This window comes from Amphiura filiformis, chromosome 7 (genome assembly GCF_039555335.1).
Source record: "Amphiura filiformis chromosome 7, Afil_fr2py, whole genome shotgun sequence".
NCBI lineage: Eukaryota > Metazoa > Echinodermata > Ophiuroidea > Amphilepidida > Amphiuridae > Amphiura > Amphiura filiformis.
Window position 1 is genome coordinate 25,520,629 of NC_092634.1, and position 27,131 is coordinate 25,547,759.

Sequence of the window (27,131 nt, forward strand, 5' to 3'; positions counted from 1 at the left end):
CAACGTATTTAATAATCGAACTATATTCTTCATACATTTATAGATATGACATTAAATATACATCCGGAAGTTAAGGCTATGTAGCTGTAACTTTAGGTTAAAGAAGAGAGTTTTAAAGTCAATAAAACATGACATTAAAAGGCAAGAAAGGTGAGTTGATTTGATAAGCTTAACATGAATGATAAATATTTATAAAATTATAAATCAAATATTAATCATGCATCATGATCATGTATGATCTGATCATCTGATCAATTGATTGACTATTGTTGATATTCATGCATTGACATTGTCATGGACTTGTACACGTGTACGCACTCTGCGCAGCTCAAAAATTTCAACAAATTTTCACATGTTCTAGGACGTATCCCAGGTGAATTCAAATTTGCCATCAAACTGCATCATTTCATATATCAAATTAAAGCCCTTGAGTAAACAAGGCCAAAACTGAAAACCATTTTTTCATAGCACTTTCCGTAGCAAAGTTACATCTTGTCAAAGATTGACTTTCATCAAAAAGTTTCAGCTAGCAAAATTCCCCAAAACGGCATTTCGGAGGTGTTTCTAGATCTTAAGTCTCATTATGATAGCAGCTTTTTTTTAATGGAACTGCTATCCAAATCCCTCTAAAATTCCATGTGCGGGTGACTTATCACCATAAAAAATCACATATTTGGGTCAAGTGAAGTATAGAAAACATATTTATGTAGGTTTCTTTCTTCGGGCACTTGTTTTAAATTTCTATGTAAAAATGCATTGACATTGTCGGCGAATTTGGCTGACTAGCAAATGTGTTAACTAAGGTTTGCCTGGGTTACCTACATGTTCATGTCACATCATAATGTCTTTATTAAATCAATTCATGAAAGGTTGTTTACTTCGGCGATCATCTTTTCCTGACCTTGGCTTTAGACCACCCTCGCTATATCATGTATATCATGTATAGGGACTAAATTATTACTTTTGCATCAATCAAGTTTAAACAGTCATGACAGTTGCCAATTTAATGCCAAACACTTTGAAAACAAGTGAAAATGTCCATTTTGCTAATGCTAGGAAAGTTTTGCCTCAAAAAAACAATTTAAAAATTATCGGAAAAGCAAGAAATCATACCATCATAAAATCAGCATCACTTCCGTCACATAAAAAGATGATCAGATTTAAGTGGAAAGCGGCAAAGAATATGTCAAATGAAGTAATTTTGTAAATAAAAATACATCACGGTTTTCGAGAAATTAGCCATCTTGAATAAATGCAGATTTGCGTCACGCAGTAAAAACCTGTCAAATGCGCTTGAAAATGCGCGATACGCGAGCGTAAATCGTCATCAAAACGAGCGTACATCTAGCGTTCGTGCTACGCAAAAGTTTTGGAGTTTGCATCGCTGGTTTTGTATTCAGCTCTTTTACGACAAAAATTGCGATAAAAACATGGATTATGGAACAAAATAAAGCTTGTTTGACAAAGTAAAAGCCTTAATAAAAGGTATGTTTGTATTGCTAAAAACATGTTTAACCTTAAAGGCTTAATGTACGATTTCCTTCCAATTTTAAATTTGTAATTATATACTCAAAATGCTGAAATAATACTAATTAATAATAATGGTTTCTGTCCATTCTGAGCTGAAATAACGAGGTAAATTGAAAGAAACACTGCTTGTTATTTTGGCCGTTTAACACGCAGTTCTATAGGAGGACATAAAGTCATAATTTTTGAATTATGACTTTATGTCGAACTTTGCTCTGTTTACCTACAAACACAACACATTTGGCTGATTCCATTTAGGTGCAAGTTGTGACATGTGTAAACATTACAAATATGCCAAAAAATCAGGTTTGAAAAATATTAACCAAATTCATAATAAGATCGTACATTATGACTTTAATGCGAATGTTTAATTTGATAAATTCGAGATTTTAACCTTATATAGCTCGGGTGGTCTAAAAGAAAAGATCGCGCTACTTCCATCATGACTTCCAATTCTTGTCAGTATGTTATGTGTATTACATCCTAAGACAGTAAGACTTGCTCGAGAAGTCTAGCCAAGAATTTGCTCACCGATTGTCTGATAGCTTCACATTCTAGGCTAGAGACCATGACCATTGAAAATCTAGTCGGATGTGCATGACACCGTGTGAAGCAATGGAAGTTCAGAAGAAAACAGCCAATTGGACAAGCATGACAAGCGATTGCATCAAAAATGTTGCTCAAATTATAGTTATACTTCAGCAAAATTTTAGACTGTTCAAAATAGGCAAATCTTGCTCAAAAGATGCAGTTGACTCATCGAAATAACTTCCATCCAAATTTTAACATTAACAGAATAAATAACCACCTGTCCGACCGAAAAACGATAGGCTAGCAACGCACTCTAGCATTGAATCATTTTGAATGTGTAACTATCGTGTGCAAATTCGAAGCTAGAGTCCTTGAGTAACCCAAGACTTAATGTACATGTACGGAAACACATTTTTGTGCACAAAATTTTAGGCCTATAACAAAATGTATATTTTTTACAATTTTGTTCTCAAGTGGGTTCTCAAGTGGGATTTATTAGCAATTTTATTTATTATAATTTTATTAGCAATGAAAAGGTTTGATTTCGAGTCCTGCCATAAAAAACCCGCCTAGTAGTAATGTGAGGTAAGGAATATTCTACAAGTTTCTATTTTACAGGTGTTTGAGAGCACACTCTGTATATCATCGGCACAAGAAATCATTGAATCACCAAGATGGTGATTCGCTCAAATTGCACCATATGCACTGAGGGCTTTGAAGGAGAAAAGCCAATCGCTGCCTGTAATTGTGGACACACATTTCATGAAGAATGGTAAGTTGCCTGATTCATCCTGAACATGTGAAAGTCGGGATAAAGATACCGGTTTGAAGACCGCATGGTGTTTTTTATAATGGTCAATGGGTGTATCTTGTATAATTTACTTCACTAACTGTCAGGACAATTTAAATCATGATTTAAATCAAATGATTTTTTAAATCGCTTATTTAAATCAACTTTTTTGATTTTTACTATTTTTGATCAATTTAAGTTAATTTCATTCTTAAATTGACTGTTTACCGGTACTTCATTTATAATGCTTCTACACCTTTTGGATTAAATCAATTGCTAAAATTCATCTTCAAGGTACAGTATTCAATAGGTTTTTTTTTCATGATTTTACCAAATTTTGTCTTTGAAATTTTCACAATTTAAAAACATGTTTCGATTTTTTGATAGCCGGTGGGATTGCACATGTGTCTAGTATTCCACTGGTCTCTTTCGACTTTATCATGGGTTAAAGCAGCTCTTGGAATTAAAAAAATAATGATTTAAATCAAAAAATCTTTTTAAACAAAAATTTAAAAAAAATCCCCAACCCTGTTAACTGTTAACCTCAACCATGGCAAAGGTAACATTTTGGCGGTTGTGTAACTAGAATATGCATGCACCCTTTTAGTGCCTTGAGAAATCGAAGCAGACAGACCTGTGAATAAACAAAATCTCTGGTCATAATATAATTTGTCATCCTAATCTTTCACCTGTTTAACCAGTCAATAGCACAATAGGACTTGATGCTATTGAGCTATTGACTGAAAACAGATGAAAGATAAGGATGGCGAATATATATGGCCATGCGTTTTGAACTCGCCACCCAAAAATGGTGGTGTTGTTACGCTTTTCCAAATCGAGACTCGTTCAAATTGTTATATCTCTGCTTAAACAAAAGGTATTGAAGTGTGTTTGGTGTCATGTTGAAGCTAAATGTGTGCCCTAAAAGACCTCCAAAGGAGAATTGTTTATCAGCTAAGATAGTGGAGTTAGAGTTGTTTGAGTTCAGAATGACCGAGGTGGGGGATGAGGCGGTGGCGGATGAGGCGGTGGCGGTATGTGCAAAGTCTATGGGAAATAAAGATTTTGTGTGTGCGTTGAATCAACTGATCATATCTTTGCATCCATATGGGCTACAGACATGGTTAAGAGCTCTTTTGAAAGATTATTTATTCTGCTAATTGTTTTTAATCATTTTGAACTCTTTATGATTGGTTTAGTCTATGAAATGCAAACTTTTATGTGCAAAACTACCTGTTTTCATATTAAACACTGTAGTAAGCAATGCGGATGTCTTCAAAATCTAAAAGTTGCCCTAAATTTTTAATTACTTATCCTATCACAGTCAAAGTTTACATTTTCTGAGAGGAAATTTGATGAGGAATCTAAATATGGACTTACTTTTTTTGTATGGGCTAGGGGTAAAATGTTTCAGTTCAAAATATGTTGAATTGTAAAAAATTTGAACATATTTTGGGACACCCTGTATTCCGAGATTACCAAACAGCTGTGATTTTTTTTCTTCCAAAATCAGTGGGCTCCCCCTAACCTCTAACCAAATCAATGTTGTTTACTTTCAGTTTATAATTCAAGTTAGTAATAAGCAATGCATTAAGTGACCCATTTTTTATTTGGATTTTTTTTATTCCACCCTGTATAACTTCAAGGTCACCCTGTAGGGTGCACAATAGTAATAAATTTCCCTATACTTTGTGTACAAAATGGCCTCTATTCAAATGGCTCTACCTACCTTACGAAGCGACTCAATTTTTCAAAGTGATGTTTTCCTGACTGACAAACATACAAGCAAGTAAACAAACTAAATTAAATATATTGGTGACCATTGAATTTTCGAGCTACCGGACCACGAATGCAATACACTTTTTTCACCCAATTTTCAAAATAGAAGCACTTGTGATTTTACCTAGAAGCAGCCGGTTTAAGAAATACATGAAAAATCTGAATAAAAGCCCAGAATCTTTTCCAATCTTGGTAGATGCTTAGATTCAAGCCTACATTTATTACCTGGCACAAATTTTTCCCAAAATCTGCACAATTTTTTGGTTTTTAATATTGATTTATAGTTGGTTAACTTTTACCGAAATGTAAAAAACACCGCAGATCAGGACGGAATCCCACAAGAGACATTATTTGGTGATGTGAAATCTTCACGGACCTCAAGATGTTTGATTTTATAATTTCCTAAGAGTTTTAATATTAATTAACATTATATAACTTCACTTTGAGTGACCGATCACAAGTTGACATTTTGGGGCCAAATTCAACTTCGCGCCAAATTCAAATAATGTGCTATCTACTGTAGATAGCACATGTAATGGAACAAATTAAAATCAATTTATTTTGACAATGTTGATCCCAATCTGTAGGCCTATAATGTCTGAGACATGAAGTTAATTTGGTAATGCACGCAAACAAACAAACATAAAGGCTGCTGGAGCTCATGACACGGGCCTTGGATCAGGTAAACTTACCTTATGTGTGTGTAGAAGGGGGGGTAGGCAGGCTAAACTTATGACAGACAGCAAGACAGACACACAGATATGACAGAAGCAGCAGGGAAAACATGACCACAAAGGCAAATGCATGAATTATACAAGTGTTGAATTACATGGGTCTTTGATCATGTTGGTGAAATCATAAGCTTAGCCTAGCCACCCCCCCAATCCAGGCAGTTACATAACAGTGCCACCATACCGATGTTTTCTCCATCTCCAATTTGGCTGCCTGTCATAATTAAGCTTAGCCTACCCTACACACACACACACCCACAAAAGGTAAGCTTACCTGTTCATGCATTGACCTAACAGTGCCTCTATACTGATATTTCTCCAAGTCTCCAATTTCGGGCCATAACTCACCTTAGCACTGATAGCCTAGTAGGCCTAAATGTTGCTTTTTCTGCAATTTTAGCTATAAATTATATGAATTACAATCAAAACCACCTCATCAGTCAATATGCAAATGCTAATCAAAACTTGTTTGGCACAGGTCTAACTTTGCTGAATCAAAACGTCTTCCGTATAGGCTCACACACGTACTCTCGCTTGAGGGTGCACAATAGTAATAAATTTCCCTATACTTTGTGTACAAAATGGCCTCTATTCAAATGGCTCTACCTACCTTACTGAAGCGACTCAATTTTTCAAAGTGATGTTTTCCTGACTGACAAACATACAAGCAAGTAAACAAACTAAATTAAATATATTGGTGACCATTGAATTTCCGAGCTACCGGACCACGAATGCAATACACTGTTTTCACCCAATTTTCAAAATAGAAGCACTTGTGATTTTACCTAGAAGCAGCCGGTTTAAGAAATACATGAAAAATCTGAATAAAAGCCCAGAATCTTTTCCAATCTTGGTAGATGCTTAGATTCAAGCCTACATTTATTACCTGGCACAAATTTTTCCCAAAATCTGCACAATTTTTTTGTTTTTTATTGATTTATAGTTGGTTAACTTTTACCGAAATGTAAAAACACCGCAGATCAGGACGGAATCCCACAAGAGACATTATTTGGTGATGTGAAATCTGTACAATGAGTTGAAATGTGTATATTTAAATTGCTTATGCCTTCAGCTTTCCAAAAATGTATACTTTTGCTAGTTTAGGGTTGACAGTTGTGGAGATATTCTAATTTGAAACTTGATTGGTGTAAAATTCATAATATTTGTGATGTAACGCTAAGGGTGGCGAGTTCAAAACACGTGGCCATATATGACCTGTGATTTTGCTTTTTTCATGGATCTTTCTGCTTCAATTTTTTTAAGGTACTGTCCACGGAATGAGAACATCTGATTCCTCGTAAGCAAGTTACAAGATCGTTTTAAAATCAAGTGATATTGTTGTTGGAACTTGGATGTGTTTGATTTTCATTCTTCCTATAAACAGTGAGGAGCAATTGCCGAATAGGGTGCATCTCTATTAGTCTTATTATAAGACTCACTGTCACTGACTGCCCTACCCCAACCCTAATCCTAAACTCCGTAAACGAGGACTGAACTCAAGTCTAGCAAGTTGCACCCTATTTGATAATTGTACCAACAGTGATGCTTTGAGACTCTTCTTGTAACATGGGTTTAACTGCAATTGTTGTTCACAGTATTCACAGGTGGGTGCGGACTTCATCAACATGCCCCCAGTGCCGGAGCAAATCTACAATGAGAACCATTATCAGGTTGTATTGGGAGAAGCCGGATGATGATGAGGAGGATGTAGACCCTACAAAATTAAAGGTTGGTATTCATCTCTGGGATAATGATGATGATGTCAGAGGATGATACAAAATTAAAGGTTTTTGTTCATCTCATGATGTCAAAATTAAAGGTTGGTATTCATATCTGGGATGAAGTTGGAAGAAGAGTTAGATGGTGATTTAATATTTGGAGACTCGATCCTGAATTGAAGTGGTTGCAATGTTTGCATTAGACTGGAATATTTTAGTCAAGCCTTGAAATAAGCAGGCGCTGGGAGCAAATTTGCCCTTGTATAGCCATCAATTGCTCCTGGTCTTTGTAAAATTCACATGAACCAGGAGCAATGTTCTAAAACAAAATGCTCCTGGATCCAGTTTTGCATTTGATGCAGTAGTGCTAGTATGCATGCTGTATTCCACAGTAAAATAACTTTTTACACTTTTTAAACATGGGGTTTTCAGTAAAGGATCATCAGATGTCATCCAAGTTTTGGTTCAAGTTCCTAAGGGAATTGGTTGAAGTTGAAATTTGTCCATGTAAATTCTGTTCTGTCATCAAAGTTACAGTTGTCAGTGGTGAACTGGCTAACTGGCATGGTGGCCCCTATAAGTCAAGCTAACAATTTACAAATCTACTATTAAAAATATGTGGAATTTCATATGAGTCGATTTTAGACTGATTTTGCTTGATCGCATCACATACATGTACATAAGATTGATTTTGTAACACTCTAGAACTTCCTAATATATATTTTTTATTTATTTCAGAATGAGTTGGATACCCTTAGTGCAGAGTTGGCCCGCAAGGACCAGGAGAAGGCAGTGTTTCTTCGAGAAAAATCTGAGTTTGCCGACACGCTGCAGAAAAAGCAGAACAAAATCAAAACTATCTCTAACAAGCTGGCCAGCGAGCAAATAACAACTGATACACTAAAGGTACGGACGCACTTTAGGCCGTATAAAATTAATGTGTTAGTTCTCGTCTCCACCCTCTTCAATTTCTGGAATTTCGGGGGTTTATCTCTCAGAATCTCACATTAATTTGAATAAAAAAGGCCTCCTCCTTTCCTCCAGCACTGTTGGAAAAGACCGAAAACAACTAACAATACTAATTTTACATTGAAAAAAAAGACCCCCCTCTCTCATCAATTCATGAAAATCCTCTTTATACAGCCTTGGGTTTACACTCCAGGGCCTAGATTTCGTCTTGGTTTGCGAGAATCAAAATCCCATCCTAGTCACTGCACTTACTGTATGTTACAATGAGAGAAGTTGATTCTCGCAACCAAATCTTACGAGAATCATTACGAGAATCGATTCTGTGATTCTCGTCGAAATCTAGGCCCTGCACTCATCGTATTTGTACAGGTACATTCAGAGATTGGACTATTCCAGATGAAATCCTTACACCCCCTATGGAAGACATGACCTTAATTTTCCATACGGGGAGTGTGAATTTCAAGTGGGGTTGCCTGAATGTCAATTCCATTTGAAATCTACACTCCTTGTGTGAACGGTTAAGGTCATGTCTTCCATCTAGGATGTCAACTTTAATAGCCCACTTTCTATAGGAAATGACACTTCTGTATAAAATCAGTATAACTATTACTGGAGCTGGTCCGATCATCGGTCTAGGCATGTAGGAAAACAACAAGACAGAAGAAAGACAAAACAACAAGTTGTTGAGTTCCAAGTAAACGTATATATATATTATTAAAAACACACTGTAGACAATGACACAGTTGAATTCAACAACAAATCAAATAAAGGTGACACATTAAGTGAGGTATACAGCTGTGAACAAACCATGTGTTCTACCAAATCATGAAAGCGCTGAAACTAAATAAAATAATTGTGCATAGGAGTACTATCGTGTGTGCAATCTGTGCAAATAGCAGGGGTGTGATTCTTCAGGATTTTTCCTGATTTCCTGGATTTTTTTGGCCAAAATTTACACAACATTATTGATTTCAGCCCATTTTGTGGCATTTTAGCCCAATTTCACACTGTTTTTCAGGATTTTCTACTACTTTCAGGATATTTCAAAAGCTTTGAATCATATCCCTGAAATAGCCGTGGTATGGATCCAGGCCTACTTCTGCTATAGCACAAATAGCCACAGTTGTAAGAAAGTGTGCAATTTCTGCGAATATCACATATATATAGCTGCCGTTGTAAGAAAGTGTAAAATATTTGCAAATAGCTATGGATAAACCTACTAATACAAAATGTACCTGTAATTGTCTGAATACTCTACAGGAGTGTTCAATTTGTAATTTAGCACAAATAGCCCAATTTAGGCAAAATTTACTTCCAATTGCATAGCCTAGAGTTGTTAGAAAATTTGCAATTTCTGTAAATAGCCACAGGTAGCCCCATGTAGGCAAAATTGACTTCCAATTACACAAATAGCCCACACTTGTAAGAAAGTGTCAATTTCTGTAAATAGCACAAGCAGCTTACATTTGTATGAAAGTGTGAAATGTGTGTATAAGTAGCCACAGATAGTACTATTAAGGTTTGGTTGAATACCAATTGCATTATCATGGTCAATTACAATTCCATTTTAACGTCCAACAACAACAGTACTCATGCGAGAATAGGTTCTTGATTAAGAAATTGACTTACACCTTCATTTGGGACAAGAATTTTTTTTTTTATGTGATCTGATTCTGCTAAAAAAAAAAAAAAAAATGAGCTTAAAGTCACAAGTTGCGAGATTCAAGACATTCCAATTGTTGAGTTGATGTTCTTTGCTTGAAGACACCTGCATTGGCAGTGGTATGTCCTCGTGAATGGGGACAGAATTGAATTGATATGCTTGATAATCTGTGTTGTATTTTATAGAAACAATTGTCACTACTGAGTCTTCAGATGGAGGAAGCTAAAGCTGCCAAGAAAGAAGCCAAGAGATTGAGAGAACAACTTCAACTGCTTGAAAGGTAAAACAACAAAATTGAAGTCTGCTGAGCTACCAGGGGAGCACTAAAAGCACAAAAGATCAGTCACTGCAAAGTGCAGTGCTCCTGACTCAGTGGAACTCTACATACACAAAGCATGACACAAAAAAGGCTATATAGTATGAGATGTGAGCAAAGGTGTGAGTATTTGTGGGAGGGTGTCTTGTGGGTGTGGTGAATCAGTTAGTGAGAGTCGATAAGAGTGATGTACATGTATGTAGGTGTGATATTTGTAGGTAGAATAGCCAAAAAAATAGTAAAAAAGGCATCAATACAATTTAATCATTGTGATCCATATAGTGAGACATTAGTTGAGATTTAAAAGCAGATTTGCTGCAGGTGAGAAAAGAATCGCTGATGTCCGATGGAATTGCAGATAGCTTTTGTGACAAATGTCTTATGGTCCCCAAACATGGATAACAGTTTATAGCCAGAATAGGGAGGCATAATTCTTTCAAAACTAGAATAATTACTACAGCAGCAATGCAAGCATGATTTTTAAATGTTAAAACATTTTACAGGAAATTTGCATCTCATACCATACCTCATGTTTTTTTTCTGCTAGATTTCAGCTTGTAATAACCCGGGACTCTGAAGCAGTTGAAGACATGTTGAATGAATCTGGCGATGGGCCAAAAGCAGCTAGGGAACTGGCAACTTACTGTGTAGCACTCAAGAGGTAAGGCTGATGAAAGTCAATTTTGAGTTGGAGAATAAACGATAGGAATTTTTTATTTTGACTATCCTCTACCGTGTGATAGACGACAGGCAGGTCCAATATTTTGAGTAGTGGATACGATAAAAATATTGGACCTGCCTGTCGTCTATCATAGGTAGAGGATAGTCAAAATAAAAATTCTTATCGTTTATTCTCATTCTTAGTCAGTTAAATATTATCTTAATAACTGTAAACCATTTTTTAAAGCAAAAATTAAGTTACCGTCATAAAAACTCCCCTTTTTCTAAAATGAACGAAACTTGTTTACAACTTCACATCTTTGTTGCGCGTACTGCTAGCGCGTGCAAGTATTCTGCACTGCGTCTACGCATGCAACGCGATACATACGTGCACCTCTATGAGCGTGTTACGCGTTATCAACACTCATGATGACGTGGGGTCATCTACGTGGGGTCATCTACGGCCTGATAGGCATGTATGTAATTCAGCCTTTGGCTGCGAAGTGCATTTTTTCTAATAAACCTTGAATAAATAAAAAACAAAAAATAAAAAATAAAAATAGACGACACCCGAATCATGCGATTGTCCAACCAGATTATGTGTCTACGTAACAGGCCACTCCCACTGACTAAGAATGTCCTGTCACCCGCCCTCACTTCATTTTCTACCCAGTTGCGGTATCTTGTTGCAAAATATGGATCTTACCCGAGTCCCCAAACATTTGTGATTTATTCATGTGATAAAGATTTAGGCACTAGGGCAAGATCCAGTTTTCTGCATTTTTGGTATCTTGTAATACAGCAAGTGATGGAAGAGATGATAATCAAATGTTTCATGGAAAGAAACACTGCGATATATTACATATTGGGTCTCATGATAAAGATTTGGGGCACTAGGGTAAAAGCCAAGTTACTGCTTTGCAACTAGACACACTGTAAGCAAGTAACAACCTGCCCGATGTTTTTACAACTTTAACGGGAGCACGGTGGCCTAGCGGAATGGGCACTGACTCATAATCGGAAGGTTGTGGGTTCGAGCCCCGGCAACGCCATCGTGTTGTGCCCTTAAATAAGCACTTTATCTCGATTACTCCTCTCCACCCAGGGGTTTAAATGGGTACCGGCATTCTTAAATGCTGGGAAGGTAACAGACTCGTAGAGGAGGTGTAGCGATTCCCCTATAGCTACATTACATGGAGGAGTCTGGCCCAATCGCCAATGAAAGAGAGATGGGCACTCCGATCACTGTTTATACAGGATCGTCTCCTTTACCTTTACTTTTACGTGCCAAGGAGCAAGTGCCAAGTTCAGGTTTATCCTTGGTGTAATTAAGATATATTCATGCTTTAGTGAAGATTCCATTGAGGAATAAGCAGCTTACGGAAAAAAGCTATATATCCGTCAATAGATTATTTCTGTGCTAGGCTAATTCTGTGCAGTTTTACATGAAGGATAAGCACAAGTTGAAACCCTACATTGAATAAACATCTCAAGAAGGCCCTACAGTATCTGCAAGAGATGTGTACAATATAGAATGCAGAGATTGTCAATTAAGGATTCAATCATGTTTTGCCGTTGTTCATCACTGTTTAACAACAATGCGTCTGCATGGTTAACTTTGCGGCGCCGGAATAATAAACATTGAATTCATTTCAACATCGAAAAGAAGCTTATAATTCATATGATTGTTTCATGTGGAATGTCAGTTAATCATTGCCACTCAGCCTTACAAAAAGACCAGTGATTTCTCTGTTGATATCAGCAATAAAACTACATAATAAAACGGCAATGTTTAGCCGCTATCTCCAAAATACTGAATTCAAATTGTAAGCGTGTAGAATACGCACACAGGTTCCAGGCATGACAAATTTTATGTGCTCACACGTGACGTGTATGCGCGCTTGCATTTGCGTATACACGTTATTACAAAAGTTTGGATTCATCACAGTTTAACATCAGTTGGCTCCTGTACAAAGGTATAGGAAGAGTTGAAATGCCTATAAGGCAGCTATTGGTTGAGTCTTCGTACACTAACTTCATGATCTGATGGATAACTTTGGGATCATTTTGGTTTTTAATGAATGTTGGGAACTATTTTTCATTGCAGAGAGTTTCAAAATGGAAAAGACTCTAAAAGGAGGTTAAAAGAAGAAAATGAAAGGCTCAAGAAAGAAACTTCATATAAAGGCAAAAAGGTAAGATTTCTGGGCAAAATGTGAAATGCAAGTTGTATCTGCAGCCCAGTCCAGTATTGCTTATCCAACTATGATAAGGCAAAAAAAGTAGTTTTGTTGCTCGTAAATGGCAAAAATTCGGGAGGGCTGGTCCTTTTGTTTATTTTTCCCTTTGAAGTTTAACAATAACATGCCTGAATAATCTTTGGCCAAATGCCATCATGAGGTCAACATTTGGGCTATTTCACCCCTATGGAAGACAGAGGGTGTAGATTTCAAATGGAATCATTCATTTAGGTAACCTTATTTGAAATTCACACTCCCTGTGTGGAAGATTAAGGTCATGTCTTCCATAGGAGGTAGATGGATTTGAACTGGAATAGCCCAATGGCAATTGTACTACCATGGAAGAAAGAGATAAGAAGGAACCACAACGAACGCATTCGCTTTGTCCACTCCCTTTACCGACATTTAATTCACATTGTTATTCATGAGTTCTCAAGTAGGATTTACTTTGATCAATACCCATTAGTTTGGTATTGTACTCCATGTATTTGCATGTCTCCTGTAGCGTGTCTAGAGGATGATTTGAACTAATGACCTTCCGTGCAAGCACACTACAGGATTTTCTCTGGTAACATGATCATCGGTCATTGTCGGTAATTTCCATGCATGATCGAATCGATTCGGTGACACCGTAATTTTCCGAAAAAACACTCTTGTTGCATGCTGGGAAGGTTTGACTTGACAACAAGATGGCGCCCTTCATCTCTATGTTCCATTTTGCCCAATTTTCCGAACTTTGATGACTTTTTTCTCAGAGTTGGCCGTCTTTGGCACTGAAACGAGTTAGCTAGTTACGATTATACACATGTAAGCTATTACATTCATCAGGTTTCGTGTACCAGACTCAACCGGAACATTTTGAATTATTTAAGAACATTACATCTATTTTTCATCGAAAATTTACGCAATAAAGTCACCAAAATCTAACCTTATTTGATAAAGATGAAACTCAGCAAAAAAATGGCAGATTTTGATGAACTTTTTGATGTTTTAAAAGTACATTTTCTACACAACATGATCGAGAAAACAGTTTGACTGTAAACCCCGAAACAAAGCTACTATGCATGCTCAAAGCATCAGGGAAATTCCAGAATCTTACTTCGGTAGCGTTTGTTGTTCGTGGATCGGATTGGGCTTTTTTTTTTTTCCAGTAATGATTTCAAAGCATCGGTCGCGGTAAATGGACAATACATGCAAGGAAGTACCATTGATAGCTTTTCATTTCACGCGTCAATAGGTAAGCAGATTAAAACTTGGCAGATCGAAGTCGTTGTGGTTCCTTCTTATCTCTTTCTTCCATGGTACTACTGAGTATCAAGACAATTCTTTCGATAAAACTGGTTCATTTTTCAGCGAAAAAAGTTGAGATTTTAACAACAATTTGTGCAAAAAGGCACAGATAAAAATTGGACCCAACATTTGTGGTTTTAAGGTTGGTTTCTTGGAGTAACACTCTCCTTGTTTTTATCCCAATGATAACAAAATATATTTTTTGTGGTGTTATTATTGTTTCACTTCACAGGTGATGGAAAGGACTCTTGAGGTTGAAAGACTTGAGAAACGTGTGAGAAGTTTAGAGGATGACCTCAATCAGGTCGAGGCAGAGAAAGCCGCCATGAAAGACAAGATGACCACTCTACAGAGGGCGCTTGAGTCGCCGAGCAGCTCGGGGAGCAAAAGTGCAATATCTAGACTAATTATGGAAAGGTAAGAAGTGGTTGCATAAGGCAAAGAAAATTTTTAATTTTGGAAGGTTTTTTGTTGTTGTTGCATAGTTTTCAGAAACCTCCAGAGAGGGTGATGCTCGTAAAGGTACTCCACAGATCCGTGTATTGGTTCAGACTTGGGAGGGAGGCACTTGCTGGGATATTAAATAGAACTTCAATTGTTAATAAATTATATATTCAGATTTTTTTTTTCAGTTCTTAGCATGGCACATTTTCAAATTGGGCAAATAAACCTTCAGAGGGGATGTTAAACCATATACGACATGATCTGATCCAATAGACTGGTTCAATTTTGAAAATATGTGCTTATTTAAGCATCAAGTGGCAAGTTCATGTAAAAGCTGGCAACCAAATAATTTTGGTTAATTCGGGTATGCTGAATTCAAATTCTTTTGTCTGCCAAGCTATATTGGAACCCTGTGACCCTTAAAAAAGACCCCAAACCCCTTACATTGTACATGCTCATACAGGGGAAAAAATTAAACATGCTCCAAATTCACTAAAAAACATGTCAAATTATTCATCTGGGTCTAAGGATCACAAAAATGTAATATATTAGCGGGGTTAAACATATAGAGGTCAATTTTCATGTTATGCAGGGGTAAACAATTTAAGTTTTTCATATGAACAGATGCAAACTGTTCCTGAAGTTAAAGTGATTCAGTAAAAGAAGTTTTTACTATCTGCAATGTCAAGTTCAGAAGATACTCAAGATAGATGATAAATGAATGCAAATTCCATTGAATCCTATATATCTTTTGACTCTTTGCTGTGTAACATGCTAACTAGACATCGCAGATAGTGCAAACTATTCTTTTTCTGAAACTTCTAAGCTAGGTGAACAATTTGCAGACAGTGGATTCGAGGTCAGCATACCCAAATTAACAAAAATAAGCTGGTTGCCAACTTTTATGTAAACTTGCCGCTAGGAACAAATTTTTGCAAAATAGAACCAGTCTACAATCAGACCAAATGAAATCAGAATACTGATATTGAGATATATAGGTAAAATAAGGAGCAAAAAAACCTTCATTATTTTGTTATCTGTATTGCATTATGCCTACAATGTGTCAGTCCAAGTTGTTATTAAATGGTTTGTGGATTGATCTGATATGGGGGCAGTGGCATAGCTAGTTCCCCCTGCTCATTATTGCCGTAGGTTCAATTTAGCCTGTCGGTAGACGACAGGCCATGGCTAAAAAATTGGGGGTCAGCAATAGACAATTTTGTGTATAGGGTGAAGAAACAAAGTACATGTTACTCAGATCTTGGATACAGCTTTTCCCCCTTTTTGTCTCGCCTGAATGTTCAGGGAGAGACTTAGTAATCACTATGGTGTGTGTGTGTCCGTGTGTGTGTGTGCGTGTGTGTGTTGGAAAAAGCTTGTGAACGCGTTATCTTGAGAACCGTAAGTGCTATGATGATGAAACTTTATAGGGGTAGCATGACCAGAGGGTGTCGACCTGATTAGATTTTGAGCGCAAAATATGGTAATTAAGTACCTAATTTGCATAATTTATGCGTAATAAGCAAAATACCTTGTGAACAGATTATCTGGAGATCCGTATGGGGTACAGTGACGTAACTTGGTGGGGAGTAAGCGTGGCCAGATGTTCTCGACCTGATTAGATTTTCAGCGCAAAATATGCTAATTAAGTACCTAATTTGCATAATGTATGCGTATTTGATGCGTATCAAGCAAAAAAAACCTTGTGAACAGCTTATTTGGAGATCCGTATGGGGTACAGTGGCGTAACTTGGTGGGGAGTAAGCGTGGCCAGATGTTCTCGACCTGATTAGATTTTTTTCAGCGCAAAATATGCTAATTAAGTACCTAATTTGCATAATTTATGCGTATTTGATGCGTATCAAGCAAAAAACCCTTGTGAACAGCTTATCTGGAGATCCGTATGGGGTACAGTGACGTAACTTGGTGAGGAGAAGCGGGGCCAGAGGTTCTCGACCTGATTAGATTTTGAGCGTAAAATATGGTAATTAAGTACCTAATTTGCATAATATATGCGTAATAAGCAAAATACCTTGTGAACAGATTATCTGGAGATCCGTATGGGGTACAGTGACGTAACTTGGTGGGGAGTTGCGTGGCCAGAGGTACTCGACCTGATTAGATTTTCATGAGGTCAAAGGTCACATACAAGGTCAAAGGTCAACTGAGGTCACCAAATCTTTTAATAATTAATTTTCAACTGTGCATCACATATCCCAATAACAGCTTGATCGGTCATGTAATGAAGGAAATATGAGCGACTTTAAGATAGTCGCTTTCTTTGTAAAGTATAGCAAAGTAGCACTTTCAATGAGTGATAACTCGTAAAGGAAGCATCTTTCTGTTTTGATTTATTTGATGAAATAGTTCTTTGGTATTGCCAAATTTGATTTTTCAGCGCAACATACTTTTTTTCCAATTTCGTGAGGTCAAAGGTCACATACAAGGTCAAAGGTCAACTGAGGTCACCAAATCTTTTAATAATTAATTTTCAACTGTGCATCACATATCCCAATAACAGCTTGATCGGTCATGTAATTAAGGAAATATGACGACTTTAAGATAGTCACTTTCCATGTAAAGTATAGCTAAGTAGCACTTTCAATGAGTGATAACTCGTAAAGGAAGCATCTTTCTGTTTTGATTTATTACTTTGATGAAATAGTTCTTTGGTTTTGCCAAATTTTTGGAAGGTCATTACGGGTCATCCGAGGTCACTCAGGGTCATCTGAGGTCAAGTTATTAAAAACTTGTATGGGCATGAAACTTGGTGGGTACAGTCATCATTTAAAGCCAAATTTTTGGAAGGTCATTTTGGGGTCACCAGGGGTCATCTGAGGTCAAATTAGTAAAAACTGTCGTATGGACATGAAACTTGGTGGGTACAGTCAACATTTGAAGCCAAATTTTGGAAGGTCATTTTGGGGTCACCAGGGGTCATCTGAGGTCAAATTAGTAAAACTGTCATATGGACATGAAACTTGGTGGGTACAGTCAACATTTCAAGCCAAATTTTTGGAAGGTCATTTCGGGGTCATCTGAGGTCAAATTAGTAAAAACTGTTGGATGGACATGGAACGTGGTGGGTACAGTCAACATTTAAAGCCAAATATTTGGAAGGTAATTTCGGAGTCACCAGGGGTCATCTGAGGACAAATTAGTAAAACTTCGTATGGGCATGAAACTTGATGGGTACAGTCAACATTTAAAGCCAAATTTTTGGAAGGTCATTTCGAGGCCACCAGGGGTCATCTGAGGTCAAATTAGTAAAAACTGTCATATGGGCATGAAACTTAGCACGAGGGGTACAGTCAACATTTAGAGCCAACATTTTAGAAGGTCATTTCAGGGCCACCAGGGTCATCTGAGGTCATATTAGTAAAAACTGTTGCATGGGCATGAAACTTGGTGGGTACAGTTACCATCGGCCAGATAATCGTGCCCAGCCGATAACCGCCAAATTCATTTACCTCTCTACCAACAGTTATCGCAAAAGCAGGCGGTCACAAAAGCAGGCGAGACTCGTGGTTCGAGAACCGCCTTGTTGGCTGTTGACGTTACCACATTGAAGGATATTTAGAGAATAAACGATAGGAATTTTTATGTTGACTATCCTCTACCGTGTGATAGACGACAGGCAGTTCCAATATTTTGAGTAGTAAATATTGGACCTGCCTGTCGTCTATCATAGGTAGAGGATAGTCAAAATTAAAATTCCTATCGTTTATTTAAAGCAAAAATTATGTTATCATCATAAAAACTCCCCTTTTTCTAAAATGAACAAAACTTGTTTACAACTTCACATCTTTTGATGCGTGTACTGCTAGCGCGTGCGAGTATTCCGCACTGCATCTACGCATACATGATACAACGCGATACATACGCAAACCTCTACGAGCGTGTTATGCGTTTTCAACACGCATGATGACGTGGGGTTGTCTACAGCCTGACAGACGACACCCAAAATCCTGCGATTGTCCAATCAGATTATGTGTCTATGAACTAGACCCCTCCCACTGAATAAGAATGATAAATAAACGTAAACACACTGTGAAAAACATAAACGTGTTGGGAAAAATTTGGCTTGGAATCCCCCTCCCCTTACTTTTTAGAATTTGTAGAAGCACACTGGGCAAAAACAATTGGGGTCCACAATTCACAACTTAACGTCGGCAAAATAATATTTCTGTTGGTACATTTACAAGTTGTGCCCCCCCAGTATGGGGCAACAGTGGTTGGTTTGTCATATCATACTGTAAACTCACCAAGATGTATTCAGAAATATTATAAAAAGAATCAAACCTCAATTTTATTGCAGTCCTGCACCTAGCCTTCTACAAAGACCAAATCTGAGTGGGAACGAGTCCATTGATCTGGATGATGTAACGATGAACCCAGGAAGCCCAGCTACTCCAACATTTCTGGAACCAAGTCCCAGTATACAAGCCAAAACTGACTGCAGGGAATTTAATGTGCCATATATCAAGACTACCTCTGCTGCAACTAAAAGAAAGAGGGTAAGTTCTGTGCAGAAGTCTATAGTTAACAAACCACCCTTCAAGTTTCAAAGTCTTCAAGTGTTACTCTTCTACACCATTTTTCACACTGATGTGGCATTGATGTCAACATGTTGAGGCAGCTGTTTCACACGCTAATCTATGTGGTGTCTTAAGCACATACATGTGTATGCCAACGCTTTGAGCGAGCGCTACAATTTGAAGCTGTACATGTGTATGCCATCACTTTGAGCGAGCAGTACAATTTGAAGCTGCACATGTGTATGCCATCACTTTGAGCGAGCAGTACAATTTGAAGCTGTGCCCATTGAAATGCACACTGACGTCACTGTCACATCGGGTTGAAAAATGGTATAACAAAGGTAAGCTTATCAAAAGAGTAAGGTGATGATGCATGACCATAAATGTGCAGAAATGCGCAGAGTGCAGAACAACAAACTATGTGAGTAAAAGGAACTGGAGAGCTGATTATGACTTGGTGAGTAGCAATATGGTGTAAGACCCTCACTGCTGCAAGAGCTATGGCCTGCAGAACATTGACAGATGGTGCTGCAACTACTTCTGCAGACTAGCCTGTTCCAAAGTAGAATTGTCCGCACGAAGAAAATGCATCCATCAGCAGTAATGATATTCAGCATACAAGAGACAGGCAATTATTAAAGTTATGATGAATGATTTCCATCAAATTTTAAGGGTGGGGTATGAATGAGCGTTTGGACAGTATTTATTGTGGGACATTAGAGCACATCAGACATATCGAATTGCATTCTGAATACAAAGAATGTCCTTCTGATATCAAATAATTTTGATTTTTGAAATTCGCAATGTAATACACATTTTATGGCAAATGATTAAAATTGATATTTAATAGTTCTCAAGTAAACTTCATAAATCTGATGATTTATACATAAAGTGTATGAGAAGCCGACGATCAATTAAAAATTTTGACCTTTCGTATTGAAGATATGGATTTTCTTTTCCCAAAACACCAAAAAAATTAGGTCTTTTGGGGGGAAAAAATCCATATCTTCAATATGAAAGATCAAAATTTTCAATTGATCGTCGGCTTTTCCTCCCAGCTACATACACTTTAAGAATATATCATTAGATTTATAAAATTTACTTCGAGGACTGTTATATATCAAAAATATGAAAAATATCAAATTTTAATAATTTGTCATAAAACTTGTACAGGGTGTCCACTGCGCTCTCTTTTTCTCCTATTTCTGAAAAGTAGATCAAATATATTTTGCTATGTAAAGAAACCTTAGGTAGTTAGCTATAATAAACCAAAACAATTATATCAATCGGCTCACAACTTTTGAAGATATGCTCTTTTAAAGAAATGTACCCGTTTTTCACTCTGTCCACGGAAAAGGTTTCGCTACTTCAAAAGTACACATACCATGCATGAATATCAAACATTCCTCAATGATAACTTTATAAAATAACATTATATATGGAATGGGATTTACCAGTGGGTTGGGCAATGGATTTTGTTAATAGTATCATTAATTTGTGGGTAAAATGGATACCGAATGGGACTTCTTTTGCTTTACTTGCAATTACTTGTTTTTTCTTGGTTATTTATGCATTTTTGTTTTATTATGTTTCTTACTTTCATACTTTGTTGTTTTTTGCTTTCTTTTTTTATTTACAACATAAGTCATTTCTCATTTTAGGATAAAAGGTAGCCCTAAAAGGCTGTTTGGTTTGTATTTGGTTTTTCTGAAGTGAGTTTACTATGCTGCTCTGACCTCTACCTGGTTGCCTCCTTGGCGATTACAGGTTTCAGCCCTGGTCCTCATTGCATCAATTGCGCTATGAACCATCCTTGTGCGCCGGATACTTGCGAATGCATTCAGTAATACGCTTATGAAGATCTTGGATTTTGCCACAAAGGAAAAAATCAAGTGGTGTGAGGTCTGGTGATCGTGCAGGCCACTCCACAACATGAGCCATCCCAACCACTCTGTTTGCTATCCGTGGACAGAGTGAAAAACGGGTACATTTATTCAAAAGGGCATATCTTCAAAAGTTGTGAGCCGATTGAAATAATTGTTTTGGTTTATTCAAGCTAACGATTAAAGGTTTCTTTACATACCAAAATATATTTTATCAACTATTAAGAAATAGGAGAAAAAGAGGGCGCAATGAGGGGCCTCTTTTTTCTGGGACACCCTGTATTATATCGTAAATTTCAAAAAATGAAAATTATTTGATATCAGAAAGACATTCTTCGTATTCAGTATGCAATTCGATATGTCTGATGTGCTCTCATGTCTCACAAAAAAATACTGTCGAATCGCTCATTCCAGATCCCTTAAGTTTGTTATTCTTTACTCAAAATATTGAAATAATATTAGTAATAACTGTCAGGAAAGGTTTCTGTCCCCTTTAGGCAAAAATAACAATGTAAAATGACAGAACACCCACTGGCTATTTTGGCCGTTTAACATGCAGTTCGATGTGAGACTTAATGTCTGAATATGACATGTCAAAATTGCTCTGGTGACCTGACCTGATAAACACAACAAATTTGGCTGATTCCATTTAGGGATAAGTTGTAACATGTGTAAACATTACAAATATGCCAAAAAAATCGAGGTTTAGAAAAATTAATCTACTAGTATTTCATATTATAAGATTGGTTTTGTCGTTCATTTGATATGCTTTGTTCAAAGCTTTGCTCTTCTCGATGTTTTTAGGCAAATTTTAGCTACAATTGAAAATGTTGCTGCAAAGTTGCTGTTGTCTTTGTCCCAACTGCCAAACACGCTCCTAAAAACATCAGGTGATATACTAACCTTTATATTTCTTTTATTCATAGTTAAAAGAGCAAGAAGAGGACGATGCAGTAGTGATGTCAGCCATCTGTAATTCAAGTCTATTCAATTCCAAGAGACCTCTTAGAGAAAGCCAGTCAATTACAAAGAAAGGTTACAACGGCATGGGAGGCCATGAGAAGTTCTTCAAGAGTGTATCCTTTATTATTATTATTATTGTAATGTAAGAGGTTGTTACATGTTTTTGGTCACAATTTAGTTTACCAAGGGTGAACATTAATTAGAGGTTAATAACTGCGCATCGGTTATTTGGAGGGCATTGTGAAAAATCTAAACATTTTGCCTTTGGAACCAAGGAATATCCCGATATTCCGAGGTCCAAAGCAAAATGTTTAGATTTTTCACAATGCCCGGCATATAACAGATGCAAAGTTATTAACCTCATTCATAACCGTCACTTTGATCTTTTTAACTTTACAAAATAACACAAAATTTTCCTCAAAAGTTTGTAAAAATAGCAATTTTTACATCTTCCCTTTCCCAAAATCGGTCAGGCTAAAACAAAACGACCAATAACAAAAGTGCGTATCAGAATCTGTGCAAATATGGTAGCGCGCAATCCAAATACGGCAGCCAGCCAGCGCAAGCGCAGTTCGTTGGACGACAATACGGGCGCACGCAGAAGTCAATTGTGTGCGACATTGGAACAATTACGCATTTTGCGGTCAATTGTGAGATATTAATGACCTCGATTTGCGTTCGCGTTTTCACAAATAATAAAATATGATTGGATCGCACGCATCGCGTTTATTAATGAGGTTATGAATGAGCAACAGGCATTGTGCATATCTTGCATTTTGTCACCCATTATTAAACAGAATTATATGAGAGGCAGCAATGTTTCAAAAGCACACTCCCTGTGTGAGATTAAGGTCATGTCTTCTGGTATATTGATTGAAACTGGAATAACCCAATGTATTTCTCCATCCTTAAGGGCTGGGGTATGAGCGTTTGGACAGTATTTATTTTGGGACATTAGAGCACATCAGACATATCGAATTGCATTCTGAATACGAAGAATGTCATTCTGATATCAAATAATTCTGATTTTTTGAAATTCGCAATTTGATACACATTTTATGGCAAATCATTAAAATTGATATTTTTGATATTTAACAGTACTTGAAGTAAACTTTATAAATCTGATGATTTATACTTAAAGTGTATGTAGGTGGGATGAAAAGCCGATGATCAATTGAAAATTTTGACCTTTCGTATTGAAGATATGGATTTGTTTTCCCAAAACACCAAAAAAAATTAGGGCTTTTTGGGAAAAAAATCCATATCTTCAAAAGGTCAAAATTTTCAATTGACCGTCGGCTTTTCCTCCCTGCTACTTACACTTTAAGAATATGTCATTAGATTTATATAATTTACTTCGAGGACTGTTATATATCAAAATTTGAAAAATATCAAATTTTTATAATTTGTCATAAAATTTGTATTATATTGTGATTTTCAAAAAATGAAAATTATTTGAAATCAGAAAGACATGCTTCGTATTCAGAATGCAATTCGATAGGTCTGAGGTGCTCTCATGTCCCACAAAAATACTGTCGAAACGCAATAAACGCTCATTTTAGATCCCTTAAATCCCAGGCCATAAATCCACCGAGTATTGCTCAAGTAGTATAGGGTTTGGCAGGAATGCGGATTGCTTTTTAACATTGTCAGATTTATTTTGAGGTCTCGGCAGATCTTACAGACCATAAATGAAATTATTATCCTTAACCGTACCAATACAGAGTTTCGCCAACTCCAAACCGGTGGCCAGGAAAGCTGTTACAGCACTACGTAAGAAGACTGGACTCGCGTTTAAGACCACACCGCCACTACCAACACTGGAAAAATTCTTATGATTGCTAGCGGAAGACTTGTGAAACATTGAAAATGCAGCTCATATAAGAGGATATGAAGACTATATAAGTGGCTATATTGGATTGTTACAGATGGTGCCAAAATACTGTACCTCTCTCAATTATGGCAAAATAGTGTACTTCAGCTAAATTTCCTGCGATTTCCTGAACAATATTTGGCATAATACTGTAAAAGTCAATATTTTTGTGAGAAGATATTTTCGAGATTTTGAAGATTTTGTCAAATGCGCGAGAATTAAATTTGGCGGTTTTGATATTGATACAATAGAAACCTAATGCAAAAGGTTATTTTCACGAGTTTTTATTTTCGCGATTTTATGTCAATTCGCGAAAATAAAATCCTCGCGAAAATTTCTACTTTTACAGTATTAGAACATGTGTGTCTGTAGCCAATTCAAGAAATCTAACTGTCAACAGGTTCTTATTTTCTTGATTTATTTCTTTTGTGAATGTGTGTGAAGATGACTACAAATTGTGAAAGCCTTCTGTGGAACTTGATTCGTCACGTATCCAGATGATTTGTGGTGGTGTACAAGGTGCTGGCTAGGTTGGAAGTTTCACAGAATAAGTACACAACCAGATTCATTTGCTTCTGACCCCAGAGGTACACTGCTGTCCAGCTACTTTGTGGCGACTCTAGGGCAGGAACCTGAATCTCGATCAATTCCCCTAAATCTTTATCACATAATGAATATGGAATAAATCGCAAATATGTAGGGGACTGGATCGGGTTGGAGGTTATTGGTACTCTAGGGTATCAGTGCAGTAACAATCCAATACCAGTGTGTGTTCTGTATGTGTGATTCCAATGTGTATACTTTGAGTACCCACACAGGTACTTTAGTCTAGTGCCAATGAAGTTGCTCGGCAGCAGTGTACCTATGGGGGTGGCAGCTATAGGAATCTGGTGGTGTACTTCTGCAGGGTAGAAGAAGCCTGAGTGCTGAGAGTTTGTACTGTGGTTGTATGGAGTTGAGGATTCACCATATACACATTTTCAGGAAATGTTAAAGCAGTTTCAGGAAATTATGTGCTTGTTTTCATCCCTGATCTGTGGTTGTATGGAGTTGAGGATCCGTCAGATACTTGGCCACTCAGATAAATATATCACATAGTTAACCAATCAGAAACATGGTAAGAAATGCAGTGGTTCTCAGGGGGTTACGAAGGAATGTATCATTGTATGTACAAGAGGCAAAAATGGCACAAGTTAAACCCAATATGAGTTGATCCTATCTTTATGTACAAAAGTATAATTTTTCTTTCTGGTGTCTTTTTTAGGTTTTTAAGTTTTCAACAAACAATGGGCTATTCCAGTTGAAATCTTTTACACCACCTATGGAAGATATGACCTTAATCATCATCATCAGTCGGCTGCGGAGCAGATGACTACAAGCTTTCTCCAACTATTTAAACTTGCTTCAAGTCCTTTGGTGTCCATAGTTAGTGAATGTAAAATGGAAGCTTTGCCACATCTTCCAAAAAATTCTGTTTCAAAATTTTGAAGTTATTCTTTCAAAATAATTATTTTACTATCATAACTTTGTAAAAATCTATTTGACATTTGAATTGTTAGGCCAGATAGTGTCATAGTGGACTTTCTTAATATCTTACTTTACCCCAGGCATACTGTGCACTGCAGGGGTAGTGTTTGAGCAAAATGCCCACGCCCACAAGGCAGACTTCCTCCCTAAGCTCATGTAGCCAGAAATCTGACCTGATTAAAAATTTGAGAGTCCAGTATATGATACTTCTAGCACTGATTATACATGGGTCCTATGAAGAGCATGAATAGAGAAAAAGTAAAGGGGGAAGCCTTGATCAAGGCTACCAACTATTGGGATCTTGGGCAATCTAAACAATTTTGTTTGGCTGCAGCATCCCTTCAGTATCTTCCAGGAGGTGCTGGACATACTGTAAGTACAGTGTGCGCGGCCGTCCCGGTTTCCTCTTCCCATGTGGTGGAATATAAAGGGCATATTCTTTCACAGGCTTGTCATCTTCAAGACGCAGTATATGGCCGAGAAATTTGAGTTGATGAATCTTGACTCTGGTAACCAGTGGAGTGGTGTTGCTCAGATTGTAGATGGTTTCATTTGGGATCCGATCCACACGCTTGATGTTTAACATGACTCTGTAGCAAGATGTTGCAAAGGCGTTGATCTTGTTTTCCATGTCCTTGGTGATTACCCATGACTCACACCCGTACAGAAAGACAGTAACACAAGTTAATCACCCTCAAATAAAAGTCACCCATATATTCAGGTAACCCATTAAAAATGTGGAAGAATGAAGTCATATCTTCCAGGGTGTATGGACTTCAACTGGAATAGCACAATGAGAAGAAGCATCAGTGTGGACAGGAAATTTTATTTTCCCATTTTTTGAAGAAATTTCTTTATGAGAATTATAACCAATATTACTCACATGATAATTATATTAATAATTTTGACCTTCGCTCAATTATAATGGGTGGTGAATTGTCAGTGCTGTTATATGGGTGGTGAATTGTCAGTGCTGTTATATATTATATACCACAAATCCAGTGCCTAAAGCTGGATTTACACTGCGTCGCTGAGCTTTTTGTTGCGTTGGGAAAAGTGTGCTTCCTCATCGGTAAAATCCCAATTTATCGTCGTTCAGGGACAGAGTGTAAATTCAGCTGACAGGTTCCTAAGCTCAAAAGGTAGGGACTGCTGAGACGGTCGGTCGGACGAGGGCAAGCAAACAACTTTTCTTTTGGCCTAGCGGTACGCACGGCACTAAGCTATTGGGACTAATATCTTTGACTATTAGAACAATTAGAAGAGATTTTACAGGAGGTTCAATTTGTCACAAAAGGAATTTGTTGTTCACTGTGCATTTAAAGCCCCAAAATAAGCGTACAGTCATCTTTCAGCTGTAATTTCACCATGCCAATAAGAGAAATTTCCACTGTATAAAGGGATTCTAAAATTTACACACCCAGTTTTTTTAAATTTACACACCCAATCTTTCAAACCTGCCTAAGACCCTGCTACCTGATATTGCAAATTATGGTGTGATGAACCACTGCATCATTGGTGCTCAGCTATTGAAGTTTAACACTAACCTTGTTACTAACTTTTTTACAATGTATTTGTAACAGATTATGTAAAGTAAATTTGTATAAAATTATTATCACTTCAACATATGTATGTTATTTGTATAATTTATATTAACAGAATAAAGTAGCTTTAGAATGTGGACCAAAA

General features: G+C 37.0%; 1 protein-coding gene across 1 annotated transcript; it reads left to right on the top strand.

Annotated features, from left to right (window-relative positions):
• On the top strand, window positions 1-27,131 carry LOC140156950 (E3 ubiquitin-protein ligase TRAIP-like). The gene is made up of 11 exons (XM_072179996.1): window positions 1-150; window positions 2,677-2,830; window positions 6,954-7,086; window positions 7,815-7,982; window positions 9,894-9,988; window positions 10,572-10,685; window positions 12,792-12,879; window positions 14,447-14,631; window positions 18,977-19,175; window positions 22,006-22,155; window positions 23,767-27,131. Exons 2-11 carry the CDS (start codon window positions 2,733-2,735, stop codon window positions 23,878-23,880), a joined length of 1,344 nt encoding a protein of 447 aa, XP_072036097.1. The 5' UTR covers window positions 1-150; window positions 2,677-2,732; the 3' UTR covers window positions 23,881-27,131.